This window comes from Podarcis cretensis (assembly GCF_951804945.1).
Source record: "Podarcis cretensis genome assembly, chromosome: 6".
Classification (NCBI taxonomy): Eukaryota; Metazoa; Chordata; class Lepidosauria; order Squamata; family Lacertidae; genus Podarcis; species Podarcis cretensis.
Genome location: NC_137175.1, coordinates 98,320,063 through 98,346,228, shown reverse-complemented (window position 1 = coordinate 98,346,228; position 26,166 = coordinate 98,320,063). Strand labels below are relative to the sequence as shown.

The 26,166-nt window shown below is 42.9% G+C and overlaps 2 protein-coding genes and 1 long non-coding RNA gene across 5 annotated transcripts in view; 2 read left to right on the top strand and 1 right to left on the bottom strand.

Annotated features, from left to right (window-relative positions):
- The window catches only part of RABGAP1L (RAB GTPase activating protein 1 like), a 143,292-nt gene that overhangs the window by 11,776 nt on the left and 105,350 nt on the right, over positions 1–26,166 (top strand). For all 3 annotated transcript variants that reach the window (XM_079981223.1, XM_079981225.1, XM_079981224.1), the window contains exons 8-13: positions 307–373; positions 2,218–2,320; positions 3,191–3,357; positions 5,770–5,890; positions 6,656–6,749; positions 8,980–9,130. In XM_079981223.1, coding sequence (XP_079837349.1) covers positions 307–373; positions 2,218–2,320; positions 3,191–3,357; positions 5,770–5,890; positions 6,656–6,749; positions 8,980–9,130 — 703 coding nt within the window. The remainder of the gene's footprint in view (positions 1–306; positions 374–2,217; positions 2,321–3,190; positions 3,358–5,769; positions 5,891–6,655; positions 6,750–8,979; positions 9,131–26,166) is intronic.
- Positions 7,493–13,622, bottom strand: LOC307219006. Its single transcript, XR_013840248.1, has 3 exons — positions 12,665–13,622; positions 11,555–11,626; positions 7,493–8,100 (listed from the first exon to the last, which is right to left on the bottom strand). It is a non-coding gene; the product is annotated as an uncharacterized lncRNA (long non-coding RNA).
- On the top strand, positions 21,994–26,119 carry GPR52 (G protein-coupled receptor 52). The gene has a single exon (XM_079981899.1). The coding sequence runs from the start codon at positions 24,313–24,315 to the stop codon at positions 25,405–25,407; it is 1,095 nt and encodes a 364-aa protein (XP_079838025.1). The 5' UTR covers positions 21,994–24,312; the 3' UTR covers positions 25,408–26,119.

Below are 26,166 nucleotides of genomic sequence, written 5' to 3'. Positions count from 1 at the left end.
AACCCGGAAGTGTATACTTCTGGGTTTTGCTGCGCATACGCAGAAGCGTTCAATTGTGCCGCGTGCGCAGAAGGGCGCCTCCAGTTACGAAGCTTATGGATGCGGCCGGGCCTCCAGAACGGATCCTGTTTGTAACCAGAGGTACCACTGTACACACGTAGGCTGCAAGAACGGATACATATGTTGTTGATAGTATCAGCATGAGACTTGGAAAATAGCAGTTGATAAAAATCATATATTGATAAAAGTCAGCTTTTTTGAATTTAAAAAGTCACTCTTCTGTTGCTTTCTGTATATCATTTGTAGGTGCTTTGGGATGCTTCTAAGTCCAGGTCGAAATGTCAAAAACAGTGAAATGCACTTACTGGATATGGCAAGTATTATTACTATATGTAACTAGTAGAGACACTGGGAATGCAGTACTTAATTTATTTTCTTTTAAAATAATTGCTGTGTTACAGTATCCAATATTAGTTATTGCAAAATCCACCTGAATTAACATATTTTAGAGGGTGGAAATTGAAATCCCCATGCTTCTTAAAGGTAAGTGTTTCCTAGAATATGTCTCAGTAACGGTTTTGGTTCATCACAAATCCTCTGGAGTCTATTATTAGTTCATTTTATTGCATGAAGCTGAGCCCCTCATGAAAGAGGCTCACTTTCATATGATTTTTCATGTGATGTCCCAGAAGATATCACCACGGGCTTTCTTTTCTTGAAGCAGCTTTGCTGCTGAGCAAGGTCTCTTGCTTGATTCATATGCCAGGGTAGAATCATTCTCCCTCATTCCCTTAACGAAGTTGTTTATGGCTGGCTAGGATTGCTTACAAGTAATTATTGTGCTGCTCTTTGGAGTGAACGGCATTTGCAGTGAAGAGTATATGATTATTGCAGAAGAAGGAAGGGGAATGAGAGGGTCCTTTCCCTAGAAAGGAACTGGGGGTGTGAAGACTCATAAGGGCAAAGATGAATGTTTCAAAAGAGGATCCTTAGATGAGATATTCAGCTGTGGCGTGAACCTGGTATTCTGGTGGCTTCACATTTTTAATAATTGCCATACATGCCAGTGCTCTAGTTCAACTATCATTCTTGCCGCTCTCCTCATTCTTCGTATGTGCTGGTTGCCTGTGTGTATGTATGCGTGTGACTGTTTGAAATGCTGCATGTATGTGTGTTCCTATCATCCATTATCACATTAAAAAAATATTAAAACCCTTGCAAAAGTTTCTAAAACTGCTCAGGTGTATGTATATTTGGGTGTGAAATTATCAAAAGCAGAGCCAGTTATCAACACTAAGTTATCAACAGTCAGCTTCTGCTGCTGGCTTGCAGAATTGCTTCCTTTGCCAAAAAAAAAAAAAAAAAAAAACAACCCTAGAGAGGTGTAGGTGTAGTTTGACACCTCTTTCAACTTGGCTCCACTACTCAACAAAAGTTACATTTGTCTTCCTAAAATACTTATTTTCTGACTCAGTTTTGCAGCGAGTTAAATACATTATGTCATAATATAATTATTAATAAGTCTTTGTACCAAGTTGAATAGTTCCTTGACACTATCAACATTTTCTGTACCTCTTCATACTATTAATTGTATGATGTGCCTTGGGCTGATTTGTGTGATATAATTGTGAACTGATTGTAAATTACACAACCAGACTGCTTAAATATTAGGATTGAAGCTGTTGTCACTATCCATTAGCATTATCTTCTAAAATATATATCATTTGTTGTACCTAATGCTCTGCTCCTACTTAATGCAGAAACAATAGTGAATTTCTGGCTGCTAGCTCCATATTCCACATGAAAGTACTTTTATGGAAATTGGAAATCATCTGGGAGTTGCTCTTCAACAACTCAGCTGGAGCTGGCAAGGCTAGCTTAAGTCATTTAAACTGTTTATGAGTAAATTTATACAGTTGCATCTTTATGGTAAGAACCATCAACTTTTCTGACGTTATTCTGCTGCACTAGCTGGGCAGATCTTATCACTGATACCATTATTTTCACAAGCATCTGGGGCCTGCAAACTCTATACGATTTGTACCTGAAATGTGCAGCTGGCAGCCAGAAGGGCAACATTTTGGCTTTATTTGTACGTACTAAGCTCCTACACTAAGTGGGAAAATTGCAGTTAAAGTTGCCTTACCAGAGGGTTGTTGAGATAAGCAATTGAAAATTTAGAGTTGATCTTTCTGAATATGATGTTTGTGTTCTTAGGAGTCCATGGGGAAAAGCTTTGATGGAAAAGCATATATTATTACTGGGATTTGGAATCCTAATACACCTACCTTTGTTGTACTGAATGAGGAAACTCCTAAGGGTAATTATGCATTTAAATGCTATTTGTCAACTTTTTGCTTTATATAATTGCCGGAGTGCAAGTGGGTTGAGTAACGAGTGTAACCTCCGGCTGTATGGCACATGTTTCATGCACCAGATTGGACAATAGCACAACAGTGCTTTGACACTAGGTGTGCTGTGATTCAGTTTGAAAGTATGAAACCTATGTCAAGGGTTCAGATAAGAAAAGCAAGACAATTAGAGAATAATAATAATAATTTATACCCCGCCCATCTGGCTGGGTTTCCCCAGCCACTCTGGGCGGCTCCCAATCAGATGTTAAAAACAATACAGCATTAAATATTAAAAACTTCCCTACACAGGGCTGCCTTCAGATGTCTTTTAAAGATAGGATAGCTGCTTATTTCCTTCACATCTGATGGGAGGGCGTTCCACAGGGCGGGCGCCACTACCGAGAAGGCCCTCTGACTGGTTCCCTGTAGCTTTGCTTCTCACAGTGAGGGAACCGCCAGAAGGCCCTCGGCGCTGGATCTCAGTGAACGATGGGGGTGGAGACGCTCCTTCAGGTATACAGGACCGAGGTTGTTTAGGGCTTTAAAGGGAGGAAACACAAGAGGAAGAGAAATATCAGACATCAAAAGCTTGGGAGCAGTTTAAATGCTATTTAAACCTTTGCAAAAAAAGGAGACGTGAAGAGTTCCAGAAAAAGGGGATGGCGACTTAGAGGGTGGGGGGGGGGGCATGAAACAGTAGCAACTCATAGTTTAGATAAGAAAAAACTGTCAGAGTATTTTTTATCTTCTTTCCAATGTTACTAAATACCTTTATGCTGTAACAATTAATCATCAATTATTTTATGTGAAATCAAGCTCACTTTTTTGTACTACAGATAAGTGTGTGTACATGACTGTGGCAGTAGATATGGTGGTCACAGAAGTGGTGGAGCCAGTTCGTTTTCTGCTGGAGACACTTGTACGTGTGTATCCTGCCAATGAGCGCTTCTGGTATTTCAGCAGAAAAACTTTCACAGAAACATTCCACATGAAACTGAAACAGGTAATCCTTTTTTTTCAGTGAACAAAGGTAAAAAACATATTTAAAAGACAATTCGGAATGATTCTTCTGCCCAACTGGAGCCCCCAGGTAAAATTTGGCCTCTAGAGGAATGGTGTTTGGCCTGCAGTTGCCAACCCAGTAGCAAAAATGGGGCATCAAGGAGTGAATGTCTGTGTCTTTACAGCTAGTTGGCAGACTTTTGGGGGACTGCGAACTTGGCCTGCCACCTTCACCCCCTCCTTGGAGTGGCTTTTCAGGAAAATGTAGTGGCTGACCAAGACATAAATTGTTGAAGTGGTTCAATTGCTGCAGTCCAGCAGAGGAATACCAAATGAGCATACAGTTTAAGATTCACTTGCAGATATTTAGCTTCACCTTCCATTATCAGAGGTAAATGGCACATTCCAGCCAGGCAAAGAAAGTCAAGGAGGTTGCAAAGCATGGTCATTTTAGGGCATCATCCTGTCCTAAGGGCAGTGGCAGACTTTGGGCTCTTCAGATTTCAGTGGTGCACTGCAACACTAAAATTTGGCGTTCCCCTGCCTCTTGTGCTCTATTCTACATCCCTGTTGTGGCACCCCCTGAAATGCTGCCGCCCAGTGTGGACGAACCAGTCATGCTACCCTAAAACAACCTTTCTAGGGGCCAAACCGAGGTTTGGAGAGCCATAATTGCATGGGTGAATAAGGTTATTTTGTTCTGTTTTGTTTTTAAATGGTTTCCAAGCCATAGAGGGTCAAAATCTGCACACAATCTGCAAAAGTAGTTGGAGCAATGGATGTACATTTTTCCTCTGCATGCTGCTTTCTACACACTCATACACCCTCTGCTATCCAGGCAGGCAAAAGAGCATTACCTGCAGAGAAAAGGTGCTGTTTGCGGAGAGACCTGAGATAGAGAGGCTTCGAGGGCTTCATTTGGCCCCAGGGCCTGAAGTGCCACACCTCTGGCGTAATGGGTGGGAACTTGGGAGAAAATGAAACAGATTCTAAGAGTTCTGATTTAGATTATCCATGTGACGTTCTACAGGACTCAATTTTATCCCCCATGTTGTTTAAAATCTAAATGGAACTGCTGAGTGGCATCATCCAGAATTTGGGACTACATTGTCAGTATGCTGATGACACACAGCTATAGTTCTCCTTTATATCTGCAGGTGTGGCAGTGGCTTTGCTGGGCAGATGTCTGCCTTAGTAATGGGCTGGATGAGAGCCAATTAGATGAAGCTCAATCCAGATAAGACTGAGTCAGTGTTAGTGGGTGATTCCTGGACTGGTTGGATGGGCGGTTGCCTGTTCTTGACAGGGTTACATTCTTTGAAGGAGCAAGTATGTAGTTTTGGGGTATGTCTGGGTCCATCACTGTCGCTTGAGGCTCAAGTGGCCTCGGTGGTACAGGGTGTCTTCCATCGGTTTGGCTGGTGGCCCATCTATGCTTGTATCTGGACAGGGATAGCCTTATTTTCTGTTGCCTATATTCTGGTAACCCTTAGGTTAGATTACTGCAATTTGTTATACACTTTTGAAAACTGTTCAGAAACTGCAGCTAATGCAGAATTCAGCAGCTAGGTTACTCACTGGGGCAAGATGGCCTGAGCACATAACACCACTCCTGACGCAACTGCACTGGCTACCAGATAGTTTCTTGGCCTAATTCAGAGTTCTAATTTTGACCTATAAAGTATTTTGTGGCTCAGGACCCCAATACCCCAAAGGCCACCTCTCCCCATATGAACTGACCTGGACCCTGTGATTGTAATCTAAGGCCCTTGTTTGCGTGCCCCCTTTACAGGAGGGCTGGAGGTGGCAACACGAGAAAGGGCCTTATCGGTGTAGGCTCCCTGCTTGTGGAATAGTTTCCTCAGGAGGCTTGCCTGGTGCCATTGCTGCATATCTTTAGGCACCAGGCAAAAACATTCCTTTTTCATAAGGCCTTTGACTTTTAATTACCTATGGTCTTTTTGTGTGGGTGGGATGTTTTAATCTGGTTGGCACCTGCCTACTTTGGGAGACAATGGAGGAGTGCACCTTTGGGGTGAAGGCAAACTGTTGGAAGGGTACAGCACCTTCTGTGGTTGTAGAGACCGATACAGGAGTGACATGTTTTGTTGCAGCTGGGGCATCTGGTTGTGCTGCTGCAGATACAGCATGGTGTTTCTTCTGCCTGTCCTCCTCCCAGAGGTCTTCGCTCCTCTGGTCACTGGTCATTGCTATGAATGTTGCCAGGCAGTTTTAAACAGTTTTTTAAAAAGTACTTTGGATTTTTGAAAATGCTGGCTTTTAATGTATATATGTGTTTGTGTGTTTTTTCTTAAAACATTGTAACTGATTTTGAGCTGCTTTGGCAAAGAAGTGAACAATAAATTTAATTAATAACAGCAACAATAGGCTGAAGTGTATTTGTCATATTTAGAGTGAAGAGAAAGGTCACCCAAATGCTGGAGATGCGATTTATGAAGTCTTGAGTCTGCACAGAGATTCTGAAAGAGAGGAAGAACCAGGCAGCCCATCACATGAGGATGACGCTAAAGAGGGTAGAGTTTACTTCAGTAATACCTGTACAGGCTGTAATGTATTCCATTAAATATAGCTCTTCCTAATTATGCTTGCCAGGGATGTACCTCAAATAGGAGAGATGCATAATTTCTGGGGGTAGCTGGTTATCCATAAATGCTGTTCGTTATCTCTGTCTTTTAATTCTCCTGGTGATGAATTGCTGTGTTAGCCCCCTGCATCCACCTTCCACTACAACCGCTACCTATCTCTGTAGGTAGTGGGCTGCAAACTGCTCCAGAGTAGATCCTGCTGATAGCAGAGATCAAGGTTTATATATGACAGAGCAGGTGTGATGAGAACTTGGATTGGTGGGACCTTTCATTTGCTTGAATACAAGGAGAACTGAGGCAGGCAGTGTAATATGGTGCTTGCCTTGAATCTGCTTTCTTGCACTCCTGTCCTTTGCCATCCACTTCCCCATCTCCAAGGAAAAAAAATAATCTTACAGGGCTAGGATGGGTGTAGTTGGAATGGAATAAATAGATGGAATAGAGCTGCTGGGAGTTCTTAGAGATGTCTTCAGAAGAGACAGTTGCACTGCCACCACCCTGGCACACACTTTCTGCCAGGGATCCTGTGAACCAAACTACAATCCCTTAACTACATTAGTCTTATAAACTAATTTGTGTTCTGTCTTGTAGTAGTTTTCTTTACAGAGTTATAAGAAGTGTGCAATGGAATTAGAATCTCTTGTGACCATGTTACTGATAAATATGTTCATGTCTTGGGTTTTTCCGATGTAGAGAGCGATAATGAACTCTCCAGTGGTACTGGTGATGTATCAAAGGATTGCCCAGAGAAGATCTTGTATTCATGGGGAGAATTGCTTGGAAGATGGTAAGAATTAATTAGAAATAATTTGCAAGAGAACTGAACAGTGACATATTAGAAAAGTAACTTTTTAAAAGACTTGAGCATAATTTACATAGGAGTTTATCTCACTCCATTTTTTTGGCGTAAAACTGAAAGCAAGAAAAAAACAGTACTTGGGGATGGGGAGAGAAGGTGGTGCTTGATGTGGTATCACATTTTTCATGCTTTGGGAAGCCTGTGGGAGATGCATAGTTCTGTCAATTTTCCTTTCGGCTTGCTGTGATTAGATGCCTGAATTACCCTGTCAGTACCTCTCTTTTCTATTAAAAGGGGGACTTGGTGCATGGGCATTTATTTGTAAATAATTGGCTACTGAGAGACTTACAAGTTGGTTATTCAAATTAGTTTAATCTCATGATTTGACGTCATTGACACGCAATTGTAATATGATCTAGCACCCTTCCTCAGTATAGTTTTTTAAGAACAGAAAACAGAAAAGAAGAGCCTTCTGAACCAGGCCAAGGGCCCATCTAGCTCAACATCTGGTTTTTGCAATGGCCAACCAGATACCTGTGGGAAACCGGCAAGCACAAGAGCAACCACCCACCCCATGGCTTCCAACAGCTGGTATTCAATCAATCAATCAATCAATCAATCAATCAATCAATCTATCTATCTTTATTACGGTTCAGAGACCCAACAAATCGTTACAAAGCAATGCACAATTTGGACAGCCTACCTCCAAGTTAAATAAGCATTTTTTTCAGACTTAAAGATAGGGATCATTGGTTCTTGCTACCACCGATAGAAACTTTGCCAGTGCTAATGTTCTAGCATTTGTCCGGTCTTCCAATAGGAACCTGACATAGTGAGCCTCTGATTTTCCTGGAAAATGTACCAGCAAGGGTAATATCAGTTCAGCCCTGGCTTGCTCGTATTTCACACAGTGCAGCAAAATATGTTTTATAGAATCCATGTCTTGAGCACACAAGCAAAGTCTGTCCTGGTAGGAAACTCCTCTCAACGTGCCATCCAACACTGCAGAAGGAAAAACGTTTAGTCTGGCTTTGGTGAATAACCTTCGATAATTTGGTACTGTCAGGTTTTTAATGTAAGGTGTTAACTCAGCTGGTATTCAGAAGCGTTGCTGTCTCCTGCTATGAAGACAGAACATAGCCATTGTGCTTAGTAGCCGTTGATAGCCCTTATCCTCCATGAATTTGTCCAGTTGTTTTTTAAAAGCATCTAAGTTAGCGGCCATCACTGGTTTTTGTGGGAGCAAGTTCCATAGTTTAACAATGTGCTGTGTGAAGAAGTACTTTTTAAATCTGTCCTGAATCTTCCAACATTCGGCTTCATTGCATGTTCATGAGTCCTAGTGTTATGGGAGAGGAAGAAAAAACTTCTTATTTTATGATTTTCTGAACTTCTATCTTGTCGCCTCTTACTGGCCTTTCCTCTAAACTAAAAAGTCCCAGACGCTGCAAGAGTTGGGAATTGGACATATATTCTGATGTCAGAATATTAAGCTCTCCCTTTTGATATATACCATATTTTTCCGTGTATTGGACCAGGTTTTTAGACTCAAAAATCATGTCAAAAAACTGGGGTCGTCCAATACACGGATAGTGGCATGGGCCGAGGGAGAAGCAGGGCGCTGCCAGCCATTTGTTTGGTAGGAGCATGGCTTCCCCCGATGCCGCAGCAAGCCGGGAGCGATCTGGGGGCATTTCCTGCCCGCATCTGCGTGGGGGGGGGGGGGAAGAAGCTGCTCGTTGGCGCAACTTCCCCCAATGCCGCTGTGTGCGGTGGGCGCTGCCTGGATCTTTTCCCCTGCATGGCGACATTGGGGGAGGTTGTGCTCCCACCTACGGGATGGCAGGCGGGAGCGCAAATTCCCCCGATGGCGCTATGTGCGGGAAACAGTCTAGGGAGTGTCTCCTTCCCACAGCTGCCTGGAGGGAGAGACTCAACAACTTTGGGCCATCTCCCCATATTTTATTGAAATTGAGTCCCCAAAAATGGGGGAGTCCTTATACATGGGGGTATCCTATAGACAGAAAAATACGGTAAGTGCAGGAGTTCGCCATTCCTACTGTCTTCTCATCACTAGGATAGTTGAGAATTTGTTATGGCAAATCTATTTTTCCTATTTTATATTAGAATATTTCAAAGTGACTTTATGTAGAATGTGTGTGTATAATTTAGGCTTGCACTGTTCAAATAAGCAACAACTTTCCTACCTTTTTGTTAGGCATAGTAACCTTAGTGTGAGACCAAAAGGACTGTCTTCGCTGGTGAAGCGTGGTGTTCCAGAGGCATTAAGAGCTGAGGTATGGCAGTTACTAGCAGGATGCCATGATAACCAGGCGATGTTGGAAAAATACAGAATTCTCATCACAAAGGTGAGTCTTTCGATATGATGTATTTATATATTAAATCAGATCTCTCTGCATGTGCAACAATAGAGCTATATCGTAAAAAATAAGTGTAAAGAAATTTTCACTAGAATACTTTACTGCTTGCTGTGGGTACCCACAGATTTGATTCATTTAGGAATGAAACATGTGGCCTTGGTTATTGATACTGCATGGCATCTAATGTTCTGTGTAGATGCTAAAAACTGTGATGTAGGTTTTTTTTAACAAACTTGTTCCTCCTTCTCTGAGACCCTTATTCTCCATGATAGCAAGGCTGTCACTTGGCTGCTTTTATAATTATAAAAAGTTTAGCCTGGGTGTCTTACTGTATCAGGCTTATACCTGCAGCCCTGAGGTCTAGTTATATGCTGCTTAGTGTATTGCTGCTGTGCTCTTATGAATGGAAAAAGTTGACCTAAATGTTTATGAGAACCACTGTGCTGTGTCCCTGATAAGACTCTCAATATACATGTACCCCAGGATTTTAATTCTTTTGGTATCAACCAGCTTTCAGCCTTTAAAGTTTTTATTGAAAGAGGGAGGGATCGAGATGTGATAGAAGCAGTTGATAGGTAGAGCTTTTCTTCTCTTTCACGTTCTGTAATTTTTCAGTTTACTTGATACCATTAACTATGGAATATTTCATTAGTACTATCAGGAGAAACATATTTTGATCCCAGTGGTACAGTAGACTTATGCTGACAGAAGTTCTGGGATTAATTTAACAGCAGTGGACTCTAATTTTAAAAAGTGGCTCATGTGATCATACTCTCACTGACTAGCATAAAAGAAAAGGATGTTTGCAAGAAGTATATCTATATTGTATATAAGCCAAATAATTATTTTGCCCTTGTTTTCTATATGGGGATACCTTTTTAATTTGATTCCCTCCCCCTCTTTCTTTTTCCTTTCTCCTCCTGTGATGAGGCTGCATTTGAATTTTAATGTTTCAATATTTTAATGTTGTATTTTAATCTTGTTTTTAAGTTGTATTTATTCAACTTGTTTTTATTATTGCTTGTTAGCCGCCCTGAGCCTGGCCTTGGCTGGGGAGGGCGGGGTATAAATAAAAATTATTATTATTATTATTATTTAATATTAAATCTAATACTGTTTAGAATATTCCACTTTCACAGTGATTGTTTTTTGCATATATGCAGTTGGAAAGCTTTAACACACACTTACACAATCCAGTGAGCTTTTGACTATCTCTCTCTTAATACATTTTTTTTATCTGAATATCCATTTATTGATAAATTGGTTTTAGTATATTTTAAAACTTTTTTATAATTGATTTTATAATATAGAGTTGAAATTCTGTTTCGAAAGTTATTACCTATCCAGAATTTAGGTGAACAAGGTTATTAATCTAATAAATTCAGCAGAGAAAGATATAACTAAGTGTGTCATTCATTTAGCACTAACAATGTTCCTGGCACTGTAGAAAGTATGTTGCTAGCTATACCTAAGACTGAAGTAACATGGATTAAGCACAAGTAAAAGAAGGATAAAATTCCCAGTGGATTGAGGGCAAAGATAGTTAGGAAATAATAGTTGGCAGGTACAGGTTACACAAAAACTTAGTTTAGATGGGGGGATTGGAAACAAATTGCAGGGTGTACACACTCCCTCTACCCACTCAATTCTTGCATAGCTTCCTTTTCCATTTTTTTGTTTAGTGCTAGGTGAAGTTAGCTGTGTAGTTGGGACTGGAAGCCAGTGTATATGACAAGCACTGTGTAATGTAATGATACCTGCCAGTTCCCACCAATAATCTTGCTTACCTATTTTGGGGTAGCTGGTGTTCCATATATAACACATTGCAGTAGTACAACTCACAGCTCCCCAGCACATGGATAACTGTCACAAAGCTCTCTCTAATCCTTTAGTATTGTAGTTTATATATAAGCAAAACATGATAAAACCTGCTCTGTGCCACTAAGGCTGTTGCCTCAAGTGAACAGAGCTGGATCTAAGATTCCCTCTAACTATGGACCTAAGGGAAGTGTAAGAACCCTGGCCAAAATAGGCCGTATTTTGCCTAATTACCGTGTTGGCCCGAATATAAGATGCACCCGCAAATAAGCCACACCTTTATAATTCAAGGCTTATTTGTGGGCGTGGCCCGCCTTCTGGTACTACCTCCCCAAGCTGGCACCGGGGGAGGCTTGGGAGCGGTGGGCAGGCTGTGCATCGTTGCCCCGTGCTCCTGGGCTACTTGGGGGGGGGGAGAGTTGGAGCCACACGGTAAGGTTGTGAATATAAGCCGCACTTTCACTTATATTTGGGCCAATTCGGTAGATGGACAAACAACTCATAAACAGTCCTTGTCTGCCTTCAGTCTCTTTGTTGGCCTTCCAGCTCTCATTACTGTGTTCAAGCACTAGTTCAGAACCTCTACTGCCTTACCTGCTTTAGATGAAAAGGAGACATAAAATTCTAAGTGGATTTGAGGTAGCTGAAAGGTGTTCCAAACTGAAGCTGTAATACAGTGGTGCCCCGCAAGACGAACGCCTCGCAAGACGGAAAACCCGCTAGACGAAAGGGTTTTCTGTTTTGGAGGCGCTTCGCAAAATGAATTTCCCTATGGGCTTGCTTCGCAAGACGAAAATGTCTTGCGAGTTCCTGCGGGGTTTTTCTCCCCCCCCCCCTTTTCCTAAGCCCTAAGCCGCTGATCCGCTAAAAGCCGCTAAACCGCTAATAGCGCCAATCTGCTAAGCTGTCAATGGGCTTGCTTCGCAAGACGAAAAAACCGCTATACGAAGAGCCTCACGGAACGGATTAATTTCGTCTTGTGAGGCACCACTGTATTGGCAAAGCAGAAATTAAACTTTGCTAAAAAATATACTGCCCACACAATGCTGCTTGCTTGCTCAGGTCAGCTGGAGAGAGACTAAAGTTAGTACCATCACTATCTGAAGTGCAGTTGATGAGGATACAATTGGTCATGTGGGATCCCAAATGTTTGAGGACAAGAAGGCAAGTTAATGAACAATGGTTGCAGGATTTTTGTCGTCGGTTGCCTTTTGCCAGCACTGTATTTCCTCATCCCCTCCAATGAGAACCTGGCAATGGGGAGTTGGGCAGTGCAGAGTATCATTCTGTGTCATCGGTGTTTTGTTGCACGCCATTATTATTATAATAATTTCATTTCTATACCGTTTTATATTTTTAAGAAAACAACTAATATAGGTTTACAACCTAACCTACATTAAAACATCAAAAAAGAAAAAGAAAAAAATCCAGAAGAATACATTACAGAAGAAATTCAAATATAAAGTATACATTCAAAGCAACATAACCGGAAAGTAAAATATTATCTGAAAGATTTCAGTAGAAAACATTACAAAGGTGGTCAACTGCAGAATGCACATTTAATGCAGCAAAGTTGACAACAACTACAATTTTATCTTAAACATTTCAAAAGAGAACATTGCTAAAGGAAGTGAAATATAAAATGCACATTTAAAACAACATAATCAGCAAGAGAATAAAATTAAAATACAATCATAAACATACAGCATATCTGCTGCTGTAGGTAAGATGGTCTCTGAGCTCTTCAGCAGCCTCACCTTTTGTAGCTGGAGTCAATCAGGGCCCTGCCATCCCATGATTCATGATACATGTTTCCTGTTTTTGGACCAGCACTTTTGTATGATGCAGTTCTGCCCTTAGCAGCAGACAGTGGGGTTGGACTGGAGAGACATGGATTCAATCCCACCACACCCAAGATGCTTTCTGAAAGACCACTGGCCAATCTTCAACCATCAGTCTGGCAAAGCACATAGCGCTGTAGGAATGAAATTAGGCTTTATGTTGCCCTGAACCTTTTGGTTGAAGGGTGAGATTTCTTCATTCCTCCCTCCCTCCCTCCCTCCCTCCCTCCTACTCTCTCTCTCTGCTGTTGTTGATTCTTGCCAGTCAAACCTTTCCCCTATTTTCATTGCTGTCCTAGGAAAACTGATTTTTGAATAACTTCCTGTATTTTTCTTTGTTATCGGATGCTTCTAGCTTTCCCTACTTTTTGAAAACAGCAATGTTGTTATCACAGGTAATGTCCACACTTTTGAAATCTCATGAGAAGCTGAAGGATTTTGAATTGGGGATCTGATGCAGACTGAGTCACATTTTAGCTAATCAGAGTGTAGTATATGTATTAAATCCTAGAATGAATCCTAGTATATAATAAAAACTCTGTGTTAGAATCTGAAGATACTTAAACAAACAAACAAAAAAGTTTTCTTATTCAGTGTTTTGATACATGTTTGCTTTGTTCAACACCTATTATTCTGTAGCACTGAAGACGTGTATTAATTCTGCTCTCTATAGGAGATTTTATAAAACAATATGTGTAGGTCTTTTGAAAGTTGAGTCATAGAAGTTGGCTGAGCTTGATTTGATTTTTCTACTTTTGACGGCTTTTAAGATCCCAGTTGCCATAACAACTTTATTACCTATTTTTTTCTCTAGCAAATCAGTTGCCATAACAATAAAATACAGCTTTATGAATGTGACCGCGTTTCTTTTTGACATTCTTCATTTTTATAGAAATACCTCATGGTTGGGGGTTGTGTATGTTTCTTAAAATATTAAGCCTTCAATCTAGCATTCTGCATATTCCTGGGTGAATCTCACTGAAGCCAATGTCTATCCAACTGTGTATTTTCCTGTTTCTTTCCAAGCCATCACTTGGACATTATGAAATGAATCTGTTCATATACAGTGGTGCCTCGCAAGACGAAATTAATCCGTTCCGTGAGGCTCTTCATATAGCGGTTTTTTCGTCTTGCGAAGCAAGCCCATTGACAGCTTAGCGGATTAGCGGCTTTTAGCGGATCAGCTGATAAGCGGCTTATCAGCGGATCAGCTGATAAGCGGCTTAGGGCTTAGGAAAAGGGGGGGAAAAGGGAAAAAAACCCCGCAGGAACTCGCAAGACATTTTCGTCTTGCAAAGCAAGCCCATAGGGAAATTTGTTTTGCGAAGCGCCTCCAAAACGGAAAACCCTTTCGTCTAGCGGGTTTTCCGTTTTGCGAGGCGTTCGTCTTGCGGGGCACCACTGTAATCTATAGGCCAGGAAAGGGGCATATGGCACAGGCAGTTAGTGACTCTTCTGTGTGCCAGCCCCTCCTCCAACTTGTCCTGTTAGCCAGCCCTCGAGTCTGCAGTTGTTGTTGCTGAATCCCAGGTTGGCTCTGAGTAAGATTCCCCCCATCCATGATCTGATTATGGATGAGAAGGCTGATTGTGGTCTGTACCACTGAGACCTGGGTGAGTAAGCAGGGTGGAGTGGGTCTCCCCCAGCTGTGCCCACCTGGATACTTGGTGCACAATCAGGGCAGACCTGAGGGTCCAGGAGCGGAGGTTGCTGTGTCTATAGAGATTCCATTTCCCTTTCAGGCTCTCTGTCCAGTTGTGAGGCGGATCTAGAATGTGTGTTCCTGGCATTGGGTTATTAGGACAGATTAGAGATTCTGCTGGTTTACTAGATGGACGGCAGCTTGCCTGCTCTTGATGGAGTTGTTGTTGTTGTTTAGTCGTTTAGTCGTGTCCGACTCTTCGTGACCCCATGGGCCAGAGAACGCCAGGCACTCCTGTCCTCCACTGCACCCCGCAGCTTGGTCAGACTCATGCTGGTAACCTCGAAAACACTATCCAACCATCTCGTCCTCTGTCGCCCCCTTCTCCTTGTGCCCTCCATCTTTCCCAACATCAGGGTCTTCTCCAGGGAGTCTTCTCTTCTCATGAGGTGGCCAAAGTACTGGAGCCTCAGCTTCACAATCTGTCCTTCCAGTGAGCACTCAGGGCTGATTTCCTTCAGAATGGAGAGGTTTGATCTTCTTGCAGTCCATGGGACTCTCAAGAGTCTCCTCCAGCACCATAATTCAAAAGCATCAATTCTTCGGCGATCAGCCTTCTTTATGGTCCAGCTCTCACTTCCATACATCACTACTGGAAAAACCATAGCTTTAACTATACGGACCTTTGTTGGCAAGGTGATGTCTCTACTTCTCAAGATGCTGTCTAGGCCTGTCATTGCCCTTCTCCCAAGAAGCAGGCGTCTTTTAATTTCGTGGCTGCTGTCACCATCTGCAGTGATCATGGAGCCCAAGAAAGTAAAATCTCTCACTGCCTCCATTTCTTCCCCTTCTATTTGCCAGGAGGTGATGGGACCAGTAGCCATGATCTTCGTTTTTTTGATGTTGAGCTTCAGACCATATTTTGCACTCTCCTCTTTCACCCTCAATAAAAGGTTCTTTAATTCCTCCTCACTTTCTGCCATCAAGGAGCGAGTACATAGCTTGTGGGTATTTCAGGATTCTTTGCTGTCGCTTGAGGCTCAGGTGGCCTTAGTGGCGTGGAGTGGAGTGGGTCATGTAAAGCTGATGTTACCTGTGTTTTCTTTGTAGCATAGGAGTCCCATAGCTATTAATTTTTAATATTGCTAGATCTTCTTCATTGTACTTGTATAATTAAGATAAGCAGTGCATTGCATTGCAACCTAATTGAATTGCATGTGATGGAGGACGTCTGTTATGGTTCCCTCTGTCTCTTAAAGTCGGTGTGGCATGCAAGCTCATGTCTAAGTATTCAGCAGTCAGGATTATGACTGGCTTAACTGAACTAATATTGGGGTGACTCCAGGGGTTCAGCCTGGCTCTGTCCTGTCTGGATATCACACTTTGCACAAGCCAGGCTCAAGCTCAGCTAGTTGCTGCTAGCTCATGTAGCTCACTTTTATGTGAAAAGTGGACATTTTGTGTCTTGCATGTCCTTCTTTCCCTTTGCTCAAAGCAGTGGCGTAGCGTGGGGGGTGCAGGGGGGGCCGGCCGCACCGGGCGCAACATCTGGGGGTTAGGGTTAGGGTTAGGGGGCGCAGATCCACGGGTTAGGGGGCGCAAATCCACGGGTTAGGGGGCGCAAATTACTTGCCTTGCCCCGGGTGCTGACAACCCACGCTACGCCACTGGCTCAAAGTCATCCTTGTCTGTTCTCTTTTGCCTTCCCCCTGTCTGACTCAACTTATTTTGTCATATAGACCAATTTCCACAAGTTATCTGGATTGTTAATATTCCCATAATTATTGACAATGTTGTTCCAAACACAGATTTCCAACAGGTCAATAAAGTATGATATAATATATTTTTGTTACCTGTTTTCTATTGTTTCTGGGGTAGAAAAATACTCTGCAAGTACTCTTAGATATGTTTTACATTGTGGTGTTTGATTTGCAACATTTTGTGTTCCAATATGCTGTGACCTGCCTTGGAGAGGTAACCCTGAAAGGCAGCCTATACAGTGGTGCCCCGCAAGACGAATGCCTCGCTAGACGAAAAACGCGCAAGACGAAAGGGTTTTTCGTTTCTTGAGTTGCTTCGCAAGACGAATTTCCCTATGGGCTTGCTTCGCAAGACGAAAACGTCTTGCGGGTTTGCTTCCTTTTTCTTAAAGCCGTTAATACCCGGGGAATCCGCGCTCCGCAAGACGAAAAAATCGCAAGACGAAGCAACTCGCAGAACGAATTAATTTCGTCTTGCGAGGCACCACTGTACATAATAACATGAAAAAAGCGATACCAGATTCATTGTGACTAATAATGTATCTCTGTATGGACTCAGCAAAATTAACTTCATACAGTATTCTTGATTCTAAATCCATGAAAGCACACAATACAAATTCATACACTGCTAGCTGTAACTTGGCCACTTTCCTCCTGAGTAGTTGAAACAGACATAAACCGTCTGGGGCTTTAAATCCAGTGTGGCCCCATTTTGATTGGTTCTCTTGCTACCAGTCAGCAGTTTCATGCTGGTTACCAGCAGCTTGGATAACACATTTACTTCGGATTTATTCTTTTAATATTCCCAGCTTTGCTACCGACTTCAGAGGAGTGGCAGCTCTCTTCTGTGCCCTTTGGTCTCTTGCTCAGTCCTCCAAGGCACTTTGATATTACTGTTACCAGATTAATAGCAGTATGTCAGCTTCTGACAGTTTCCAATATTATTTCTACTAATTTATCACTGAGCCTTAAAACTTGCTGTGTATCACATCAAAAATGCGGCAACAGAAACATACAATAAACTTCAAAGAAACTATTTTTCAACCACATGTCTGTCTAGCCAGTGCTTCCCTACAAGGCCGTCTTACCCATAGGCGCTAGGGGTGCGGGGCACCCGGGCGCTGGGCTCTCAGGGGCGCCAGGCCGAGAGTCCGGGGCCCGAGAGTTGAGTCCGGGGAAGAGCCCGCCCGTCGGTTGGAGTGCCGTGGCGGGCTCTTCTACTGCAGGCAGCTCTGCACCGCGAGTTCGGGGGCGACCGAGCCAGCAAGATGCTGAGGTGGCCGGCCGGCCGGCTCTAGCCTCCTGCACGCCCGGGACGGGGCGGCGCCGGGTGGATCTTTGCACCCCGGTGCCGCATATGCTTAAGACAGCCCTGCTTCCCCATGAAGGGCTTTGGAAATGCTTATTTGTACCAACTTATTGTACCAACAAGGTGTCATATGAAAGCCCATGGCAAGAAGTGGCTGGGATTGTGCTATGTGGGTTTCAGCAATTTAAAATTCTGACTCCTCCTCACTATTATGCTATGTTAGATTTGGTTCTAAAGAGGAGAGTCATTTCAGTTGAGGCTTTTGGAGGGTGCAAGGAGTTTCAGTGTGTGTTTGTGTGGGACTTGAAGAATCCTAGTGCATAAATTCATATATAGCTTTTTGGATCTCAGGTATGAAGTTTAATTAAACAGATGTAGCTAAATAACTTTTAATTCCAGACCTGAGGTGTTCTGTGTTCCAGGCATGTCCAAAGTCCGTTTTGGGGGCCTAATCTGGCCCACTAGTTGGTTTAATCTGGCCCCTGTGGCAGTTTATTTTCTGGGGTAAAATCCTTAAAAAACTTCAATCCTAGAAAAGGTCAACAACTTTGGTTGGCTCTTTGGTCTGCCCTCACGGCCCTTCACTTCATCAAATCAGGCCCTCTTTGAAAAAAGTTTGGACACCACTGGCATACGGGAACCTTTCACAGAGCTGTACTGACTTGTATCATAGCAAACAAGGCAGTTAAAAACGGAGAGCCTGTGACACCTCTTTCTCTACCAGTGATATTACAAGATATCAAACACATGCTGCCAGGTGGTGTTTGCAGCCTGTGGGCTCTAAACATGCTAATATTATTACAGTATGCTAGCTCAAGTGAAGCTTAGTATGAAAACTGGCTTCATACTTAACGAGTGCCTTTGGAAGTTGAACTGGTGCGAAATAAAGTTACAAATTTTATTGGTAAAAACTATTTAAAAATACAAAGTAAAACCACCAAATCAGAATGGCAGAAAGAATACTACCCAGTCTCTCCCATCCCCTGGCTGAAGGGCTGGGGTGTGTGTTAGTATGATGTGCAGGATTCACCGACTGGCAGAGGAAGGTGGGGGGCGCGTGCACAGCTCCGGGTGTCATCCCTAAGCGGGGGTGACATTCGGTGCTCTGCCCGCCCACGACTCGGACTCCCACGTCTACCACGAGCTGTCGGGGGAAGGGGCAGAGGAAACTGCTGCGCCGCTTTGCCGGTTCCTTCCTCTCCCCTTCCCGCTCACCTGCCTCCTTCCTGTCCTCTCCCCTGCCTGCCTGCCTCCTCCAGCCGGGAGCACCTGCAGCAGCTCCTCCCTTCCCCTGACAGCTGCTGGTAGGCGCGGGTGTCACAGCTGCTCCTGACTGGAGGAGACAGGCAGGCAGGGGAGAGGATGGGAAGGAGGCAGGCAAGCGGGAAGGGGAGAGGAAGGAAGCGGGATCAGTGGGTGCGTGTGCAGCTATCCCGCGCCTGGGAGGGTACCCTCCTTGCCCCTGGGGAGCATGTGCCTGTGCCCCTCAGAATGCGCCTGGCTGGACAGCGCGGGCATATGTTCCACCACTGGATTCACCCCCACCCAACCAGTGGAAAGGAATGGAGGCCCTAGCTTTGCCCTAGCACATGGAGACCCACTGCTGGTAGTAGCCAAAAAGGTAAAGGGCACACTCTTACCTTAATGTCTCTAACATCTGCATTTGTGGCTTCTCATAATCTGTGTTTGGAAGAATTCTACTACATGTGTCTTTAATATTTTATTTATTTAATAAAGTACCGTATTTTTCGCTCCATGGGACGCACTTTTCCCCCTCCAAAAATGAAGGGGAAATGTGTGCGCGTCCTATGGTGCGAATGCAGGCTTTCGCTGAAGCCTGGAGAGCGAGAGGCATCGGTGTGCACCGACCCCTCTCGCTCTCCAGGCTTCAGGAAGCTATCCGCAAGCCCGGCGGGTGTTCCCGCGAGCTCACGAGGCTTGCGGGCAGCAGCCTGCAGCCCCAGCGAGTGTCCACAAGCCTTGCGTGCCTGGCGGGAGGTCCCGCCGAGCGCACGAGGCTTGGGGCAGCAGCCTGTTGCCCGAAGCACGGGGAGCCCTCTGGAGGGCTCCCTGTGCTTCGGGCGAGTGTCTGCAAGCCTTGCGCGCCTGGCTGGAGCGGCAGCCTGCCGCCCGAAGCACGCTGAGCCCTCCGCAGGGCTCCCCGTGCTTCGGGCAAGTGTCTGCAAGCCTTGCGCGCCCGGCAGGAGGTCGGGCGCGCGAGGCTTGGGGCGGCAGAAGGGTCTCCTTCTGTTCCTTCTCCAGGTTCGCTGAAGGGCGATGCCCCTTCTCCCTCTCTGCGCAGCACCTCTCCTGTGAAGGAGGGGCGCTGGGCAGAGAGAGAGAGAAGGCACAGTGCTCCTTCAGCGAAGCATCTGTCCTGGCTTCTGCTTCAGCCCTGCGCAGCCTCTTTGGGCAGGGGGAGCCTTCATCCCGCTGCCCTGAAGAGGCTTGGTGCGGTTACCCCAGAAGCCAGAACAGCCACACGGTATCCCAGAAGCCAGATCCCTCTTGCTGTTCTGGCTTCTGGGGTTCAGAATAATTTTTTCTTGTTTTCTGCCTCCCAAAACTAGGTGCGCCCTATCGTCCGGTGCGCCCTATGGTGTGAAAAATACGGTATTCATATATTAAAGGTAAAGGGACCCCTGACCGTTAAGTCCAGTCGCGGATGACTCTGGGGTTGTGGCGCTCATCTCGCTTTACTGACCGAGGGAGCCAGCATTTGTCCACATACAGCTTCTGGGTCATGTGGCCAGCATGACTAAGCCGCTTCTGGTGAACCAGAGCAGTGCACGGAAACGCCGTTTACCTTCCCGCCGGAGCGGTACCTATTTATCTACTTGCACTTTGATGTGCTTTCGAACTGCTAGGTTGGCAGGAGCAGGGACCGAGCAACGGGAGCTCACCCCGTCGCAGGTATTTGAACTGCCGACCTTCTGATCGGCAAGCCCTAGGCTCTGTGGTTTAACCCACAGTGCCCCCCGCGTCCCTGGTAGTAGCCAATAGAAAGCCCCAAAGCTGAGGGTGTTGTGGGGTGCTGGCAGCTTTAGTTCTACTTTAGCCCAAGCCCTGCAGAACCCAGTCATTAGCTTGTGCTGACCTGGAGCTGGCGGGGAGAGACAGAGAGAGAGACAGAGAATATAAAAAACCCTGCTCTCTCTCTCTTTCTGAGCATTGACTTATTCTGACTTTTTGGCGATAGCAGTTCTTTTGGATTGGGATTGACTTAGTGGTCCAGAGAAACTGGCAGAAAATGGGAGACTGGCAGAGATATCTCCAGGAGTTTTTCTGAGTTCCAATGAAAGGATATGGGTGGGGGGACGGACAGGGAAGAGGCTTCCAGATTTTGGGGAAACTTAAAATAATTATTCTTGAAATGTCACTTGACCAACCTCCAGTCAGATGCTTGGTACGCAAGAAGCGTTCTGGAACAAGACAACTCAAAATATTGTAATTGTTTATATCTAAGTACCGTAGATATACCTCGTGTTTACATAATTGCTTAGTAGAGAAGTTTGCAGTTGACTGTCTCTTTTAGTGTACAGTGGTACCTCGGTTTAAGAACAGCCCTGTTTACAAACTATTTGGTATATGAACTCCGCAAAACTGGAAGTAGTGTTCCGGTTAGCAAACTTTACCTCGATCTAAGAAAGGAAGCCGAACAGTGGAAGGGCACTGGCGGTGAGAGACCTCATTAGGGAAAGCGCACCTCGGTTTAAGAACGGACTTCCAGAACGGATTAAATTCATAAACCGAGGTACCACTGTATATGGTCATAGTTCCATGCTGAATATAGTTACATGAAAATATCAAATTGAAGAATTGTGTGTATCTTCTATTTTTGTACGTACCTGCAGTCCATCGGTGGAAAAGAATAATAAAAACAGCATGCTAATTAAGTATATTTTGAAAATCTGAAATTTTCCATTGTGGCCCTGTTCTGTCTGCGGATCACTCTCTGATCTATTAGCTGCCTTGGAGCAGCTCCACACGGGATAGTGGCAGCTGTGATTATCTCTTTCTACTATTTGTCCTGCACCCCTCCTCACTCCCACCCTCCTGACAAAAACATCTTCTCTAATTTTATGATTTCAGGGAATCTAATGATACAGTTAGTGAACTGTTGCCTTAATTATAATGTTTGAATTTGAATTCGGAAGTGCTATTAGAAATAAAAGTAAAATTCCATAGACTTGATTTAGTTTGTAATTAGCCCAACTGTTTTAATATGGAATTGTAGTGGTAATGCATTTTTAATCTGAGTTGCTGTATAACATGACTTAATTAAGAGTTTTAGCATTAGTTGTAGTTGTTTTCCTATGTGTGGTTATGTAAACAAATGTAGATGAATCATTTTTACAGTCAACCTTTATTTATATGCCTCTGTATTATGATTGTGATAGTAATTTGAATTATAAAGGGATTAAAGGAAGAGCTTCCAAGTTTTACTAATTGCAATAAAACACATTGTAATTTCAAATGATAAACAATCATTTGACTTACAGAGGGTTGGGTTTTTTTAAAAAAAAAAACCACACCAAACCCTTATTTATGTGTTTAATAATTACTAGCTCTTTCTTCCCAGTGGGGATTAGATTACTGCTGACTCGGGTTAGCTGCTGCTCATTTTTAGTGCACTAAAGGTATCCTTGGAGTTGGAGCATGTAAGTTATTCCTATGGATATTTTCGTTGCTTGTTTGATGGAAGAATGTAGCTCTGCAGAAGCATGCTTTCCCCAAAATCCTCAATATATTAATTGAGATTGGTCACTTTCAATTGTCTTCGTTTGTCATTCTTATTCATGGCTTGCTGTAGAAGGCTGTAAGCCAGCATTGTCCCTGGCAACTGTTACCTAGTGACAGTTTCAGCTGCAGTAGCCATTGGTTGTTCTTTTGATTGGGGCTGAAGGACCGAGTCACCTTTCTGATGGCGAGTTTTTCTGCATCAGCTAAGGATGCGGAGGAGGGGCAGGCTTAGGTGCAAGCTGTAAAATCATAAGAGAGCATGTAAGAAATAGCAATAGCATCCTCAAAACTGATCACAGTAAATAGGATTTCTGTGTCTACACCGCAGCTCCTGACAAAGCAAATATATATGCAAGGCACCGCTTCACTGCTTTGACAAGAGATTTTAATTTTAACAGTATTTTAATTTTGAGATAGATTGAACTGCTTACAGATGAGCAATGGGCAACGTTCTGTGGATGCTATAAAAGCATAAGGACCTTCAGCACAGCATGGTGGTGATGGACATGAGACATGAAACTTGGAAAAGGATGCTTTCTATTCATCCCACTGCTGCAGCAGGACGAGAGAAAAATCTTTTCTTTCTCATGTAAGGAATTCTTTTTCCAGAAGGCACAGCAAGGATCATTAAGCAGTGCCAATGTGATTCCAGCACTTCAAAAAGAGAAAAGAGAGTCTGCTGTTAACATAAAATTGAAATGACCTTGGATTTTCTTTTTAATTAAAATATGTGAGCTGAGTAATTTCTCCTGTATCTTTAAATGATTAACAATGCATTTGATCTGGGTGTGGATGGTGGGTGGGTTAAAAAGCAAGACTGCTGCATGCGCTGAATGAAAAAGATCCATACAGTAGTCAAATACCTGCTTATTAGTGAGCATCGAAGGAGCCTTCTTACCCCATTGGATGTGTCAGAGTGGCAGATGTAATGGATGTGGTAATATTTGCTTCTGAGATAAAGAATTTTTGAAGCAGATGGTTATCGTTTTAATTGTCTAATGAAATGCGTATGTAGCAACTGAGGAAATGAAGCCTGAAGAGTAATGGAGTAATAGAATGCAACGACATCTTTTCTTGTTAAATCATCGTTTCATTAGCTTCTTAGAAGAATTTAGATGAGAGTTAATTATCTCATTGTGATGGGACATACGAAAGAATGTGGACATCACTATAGAGGTGAGAAATGACATGGATAGAGCTATGAACTTCACTGTAGCAGCTGTGGCTTTATTTCTAAAGAATTTTTTTATCTTTTGTTGCTCTTGAAATTAAATGCAAGACAAGTTTGTATTCCGTGAGAACCTTGGATTACCCTATTGACGTCTAATATTGTAACGGACAGCATATCTTTCTAACTGGCTTGACTGAAGATCCAACATCATGTCTATTTGTTTCTTTCCTTTATTATACGTGGTCTTGTTAACTAAATGGAGAGGATATTGTTCATCGAAGGGACGAACCTGTTCTTCATGTAGTGATTGCTGCCCCAACATATTTCTTTACTCATTACCAAAGACTAATGACATTTGTTTGCATTAAGATGCCCCAAATCTTGACCTTAGTAATGCAGAATGAAGATGATACAAATGACATTATGCCTTGAAGAAAGCCGAAGGATACAATATATTAGAATGAGCATCTTATTAGACTTCTTAGCTACTTTGCTTCTAGTTTTTAGCTCCTAACAATTTTTGTTTTAGAAAACATTACATTGAGAATTTCTACCCAGTACTCCCTCCTTCACGTTTCCCCCCAGGAAAATGCACTTGCAGAGATTTTTATCATGACATTATATTTTACTCTCCTTTTTGGTGTTTCTCTCCTCCAAAAGTACAGCTTAAACAATGTGCTTTGTTTAGAAGTGCCTTGTCTTTTGCTAAGGAAGGAATGAGCACAGGCAGAAGCTGAGCAGTGGCCTTTTTGCCTCTTTTCTGGATTGTAATATGAACAGTTTTAGAAGCAATTCTAAAATCTACCCAGAGAAATGGATATGTAAACAAAATTAGCTGGTGACTCACAAATCACCTAGTTCTGAGTTTTGAACACATTGTTACGTAATGCAGATCATGAACCAGTCCACTTGGACTGAGTGGAAGACTCTGAATATGAGCGGTAGCATTGTGAATGTATCTGAGCATTACTCCTGTCCAATTGGTTTTGGACACTACAATGTTGTTGATATCTGCATCCTTGAGACTCTAATTATTGTCTTACTAACATTTTTAATTATAACTGGTAACTTAACAGTAATTTTTGTCTTTCACTGTGCTCCACTGTTACATCATTATACCACCAGCTATTTTATTCAGACTATGGCATATGCTGATCTTTTTGTTGGGGTGAGCTGCTTGATTCCTACCTTGTCATTGCTGCACTATTCTACAGGTGTCCACGAGTCTTTGACTTGCCAGGTTTTTGGATATATCATCTCTGTATTGAAAAGTGTTTCTATGGCCTGTCTTGCTTTTATTAGTGTGGATCGCTATCTTGCTATCACAAAACCACTTACCTACAACCAGTTGGTTACACCTTGCCGGTTGAGAATCTGCATCATTTTGATTTGGTTGTATTCCTGCCTTATTTTTTTGCCTTCTTTTTTTGGCTGGGGAAAGCCAGGTTATCATGGAGACATTTTTGAATGGTGTGCAACCTCTTGGCTTACCAATGCCTATTTTACTGGCTTTATTGTGTGCTTGCTATATGCTCCAGCAGCCTTCATCATCTGTTTCACATACTTCCACATATTCAAAATCTGCCGGCAGCACACCAAAGAGATAAATGACAGGAGAGCTCGTTTTCCGAGCCATGAAGTGGACACTGCTGCAGAAAGTGGGCACGGCCCTGACCGGCGCTATGCTATGGTTTTATTTCGTATAACCAGTGTGTTTTATGTGCTCTGGCTCCCCTACATCATCTACTTTATGCTGGAGAGTTCTAGGGTGCTGGAAAACCCAGCACTGTCTTTCTTAACAACATGGCTCGCTATAAGCAATAGTTTTTGTAACTGTGTTATATATAGCCTCTCAAACAGTGTTTTCAGATTGGGACTTTGGAGATTATCAGAGACTGTGTGTTCATCTTGTATACATAAAAAGGACAGCATTGTTCAAGACCCAGTTCCTAGAAAACGGGCTAATTCCTGCTCCATCTGAGGAGAACTAAAACAGACAAATACAATGTGATATTGCTGCAATAAACAGTCAATAAATATTTATTCACTGCAAAATGAATTATGGATTGAATGGTGATTTGTAAGAAAAACATGTAGCTGGAATGGTCAGAGATGGATTCTTGGTGAAATTGTGGTACAAGAGGAAATCACTGGTAAATGTAGGGCAAAGCTTCCAGTAGTGTGAACTAATCTGTTCAGAACTAAAGAATAATTCATCAACAGTAATAGGAAATTGTCACATATTATATATGTGGATGAATTTGTAGTATTATGTTGTATTAAGATAAATCTTGTTTGATGCAGTAAGTGATGGATTATCAATTACGTCCTTAGGAAATATATGTTTTAATATGAGGCAGCTTCAATCTTGTAGTTTTGTCTCTTGTACAAAAACATTTTTAAACTACTGTAATTTTAAAATTAAATATATTTCTTTGCAGGGAAATAATGTAAAGTATATTTTAATGTTCTAGTGTAACACATATAAATGACTTAATACTTTTCTGTTCTTTTGGAGCCTTTTGTTCCCATTGCTCAGGCATATTATTTATTCTGGGGTCAGAAGTCCATATAGTTGTCTCCTTGCCCACTTATATCTACTGTTCTCAAGCTGTTTGAGGGGACTGGAGTAATTTTAGGCACAATGTATGTGAGGGGCAAGCTTTGAGAGAATATACCGTTGAGTGAAACAACAGTCAAATTATTGAAATTAACTTGTATTTTCTAGTGCCTACTAAAT

What these genes read in the sequence shown, in the direction of transcription:
- GPR52 (XM_079981899.1), top strand. Translation starts at nt 24,313, where the DNA reads ATGCAGATCATGAACCAGTCCACTTGGACTGAGTGGAAGACTCTGAAT.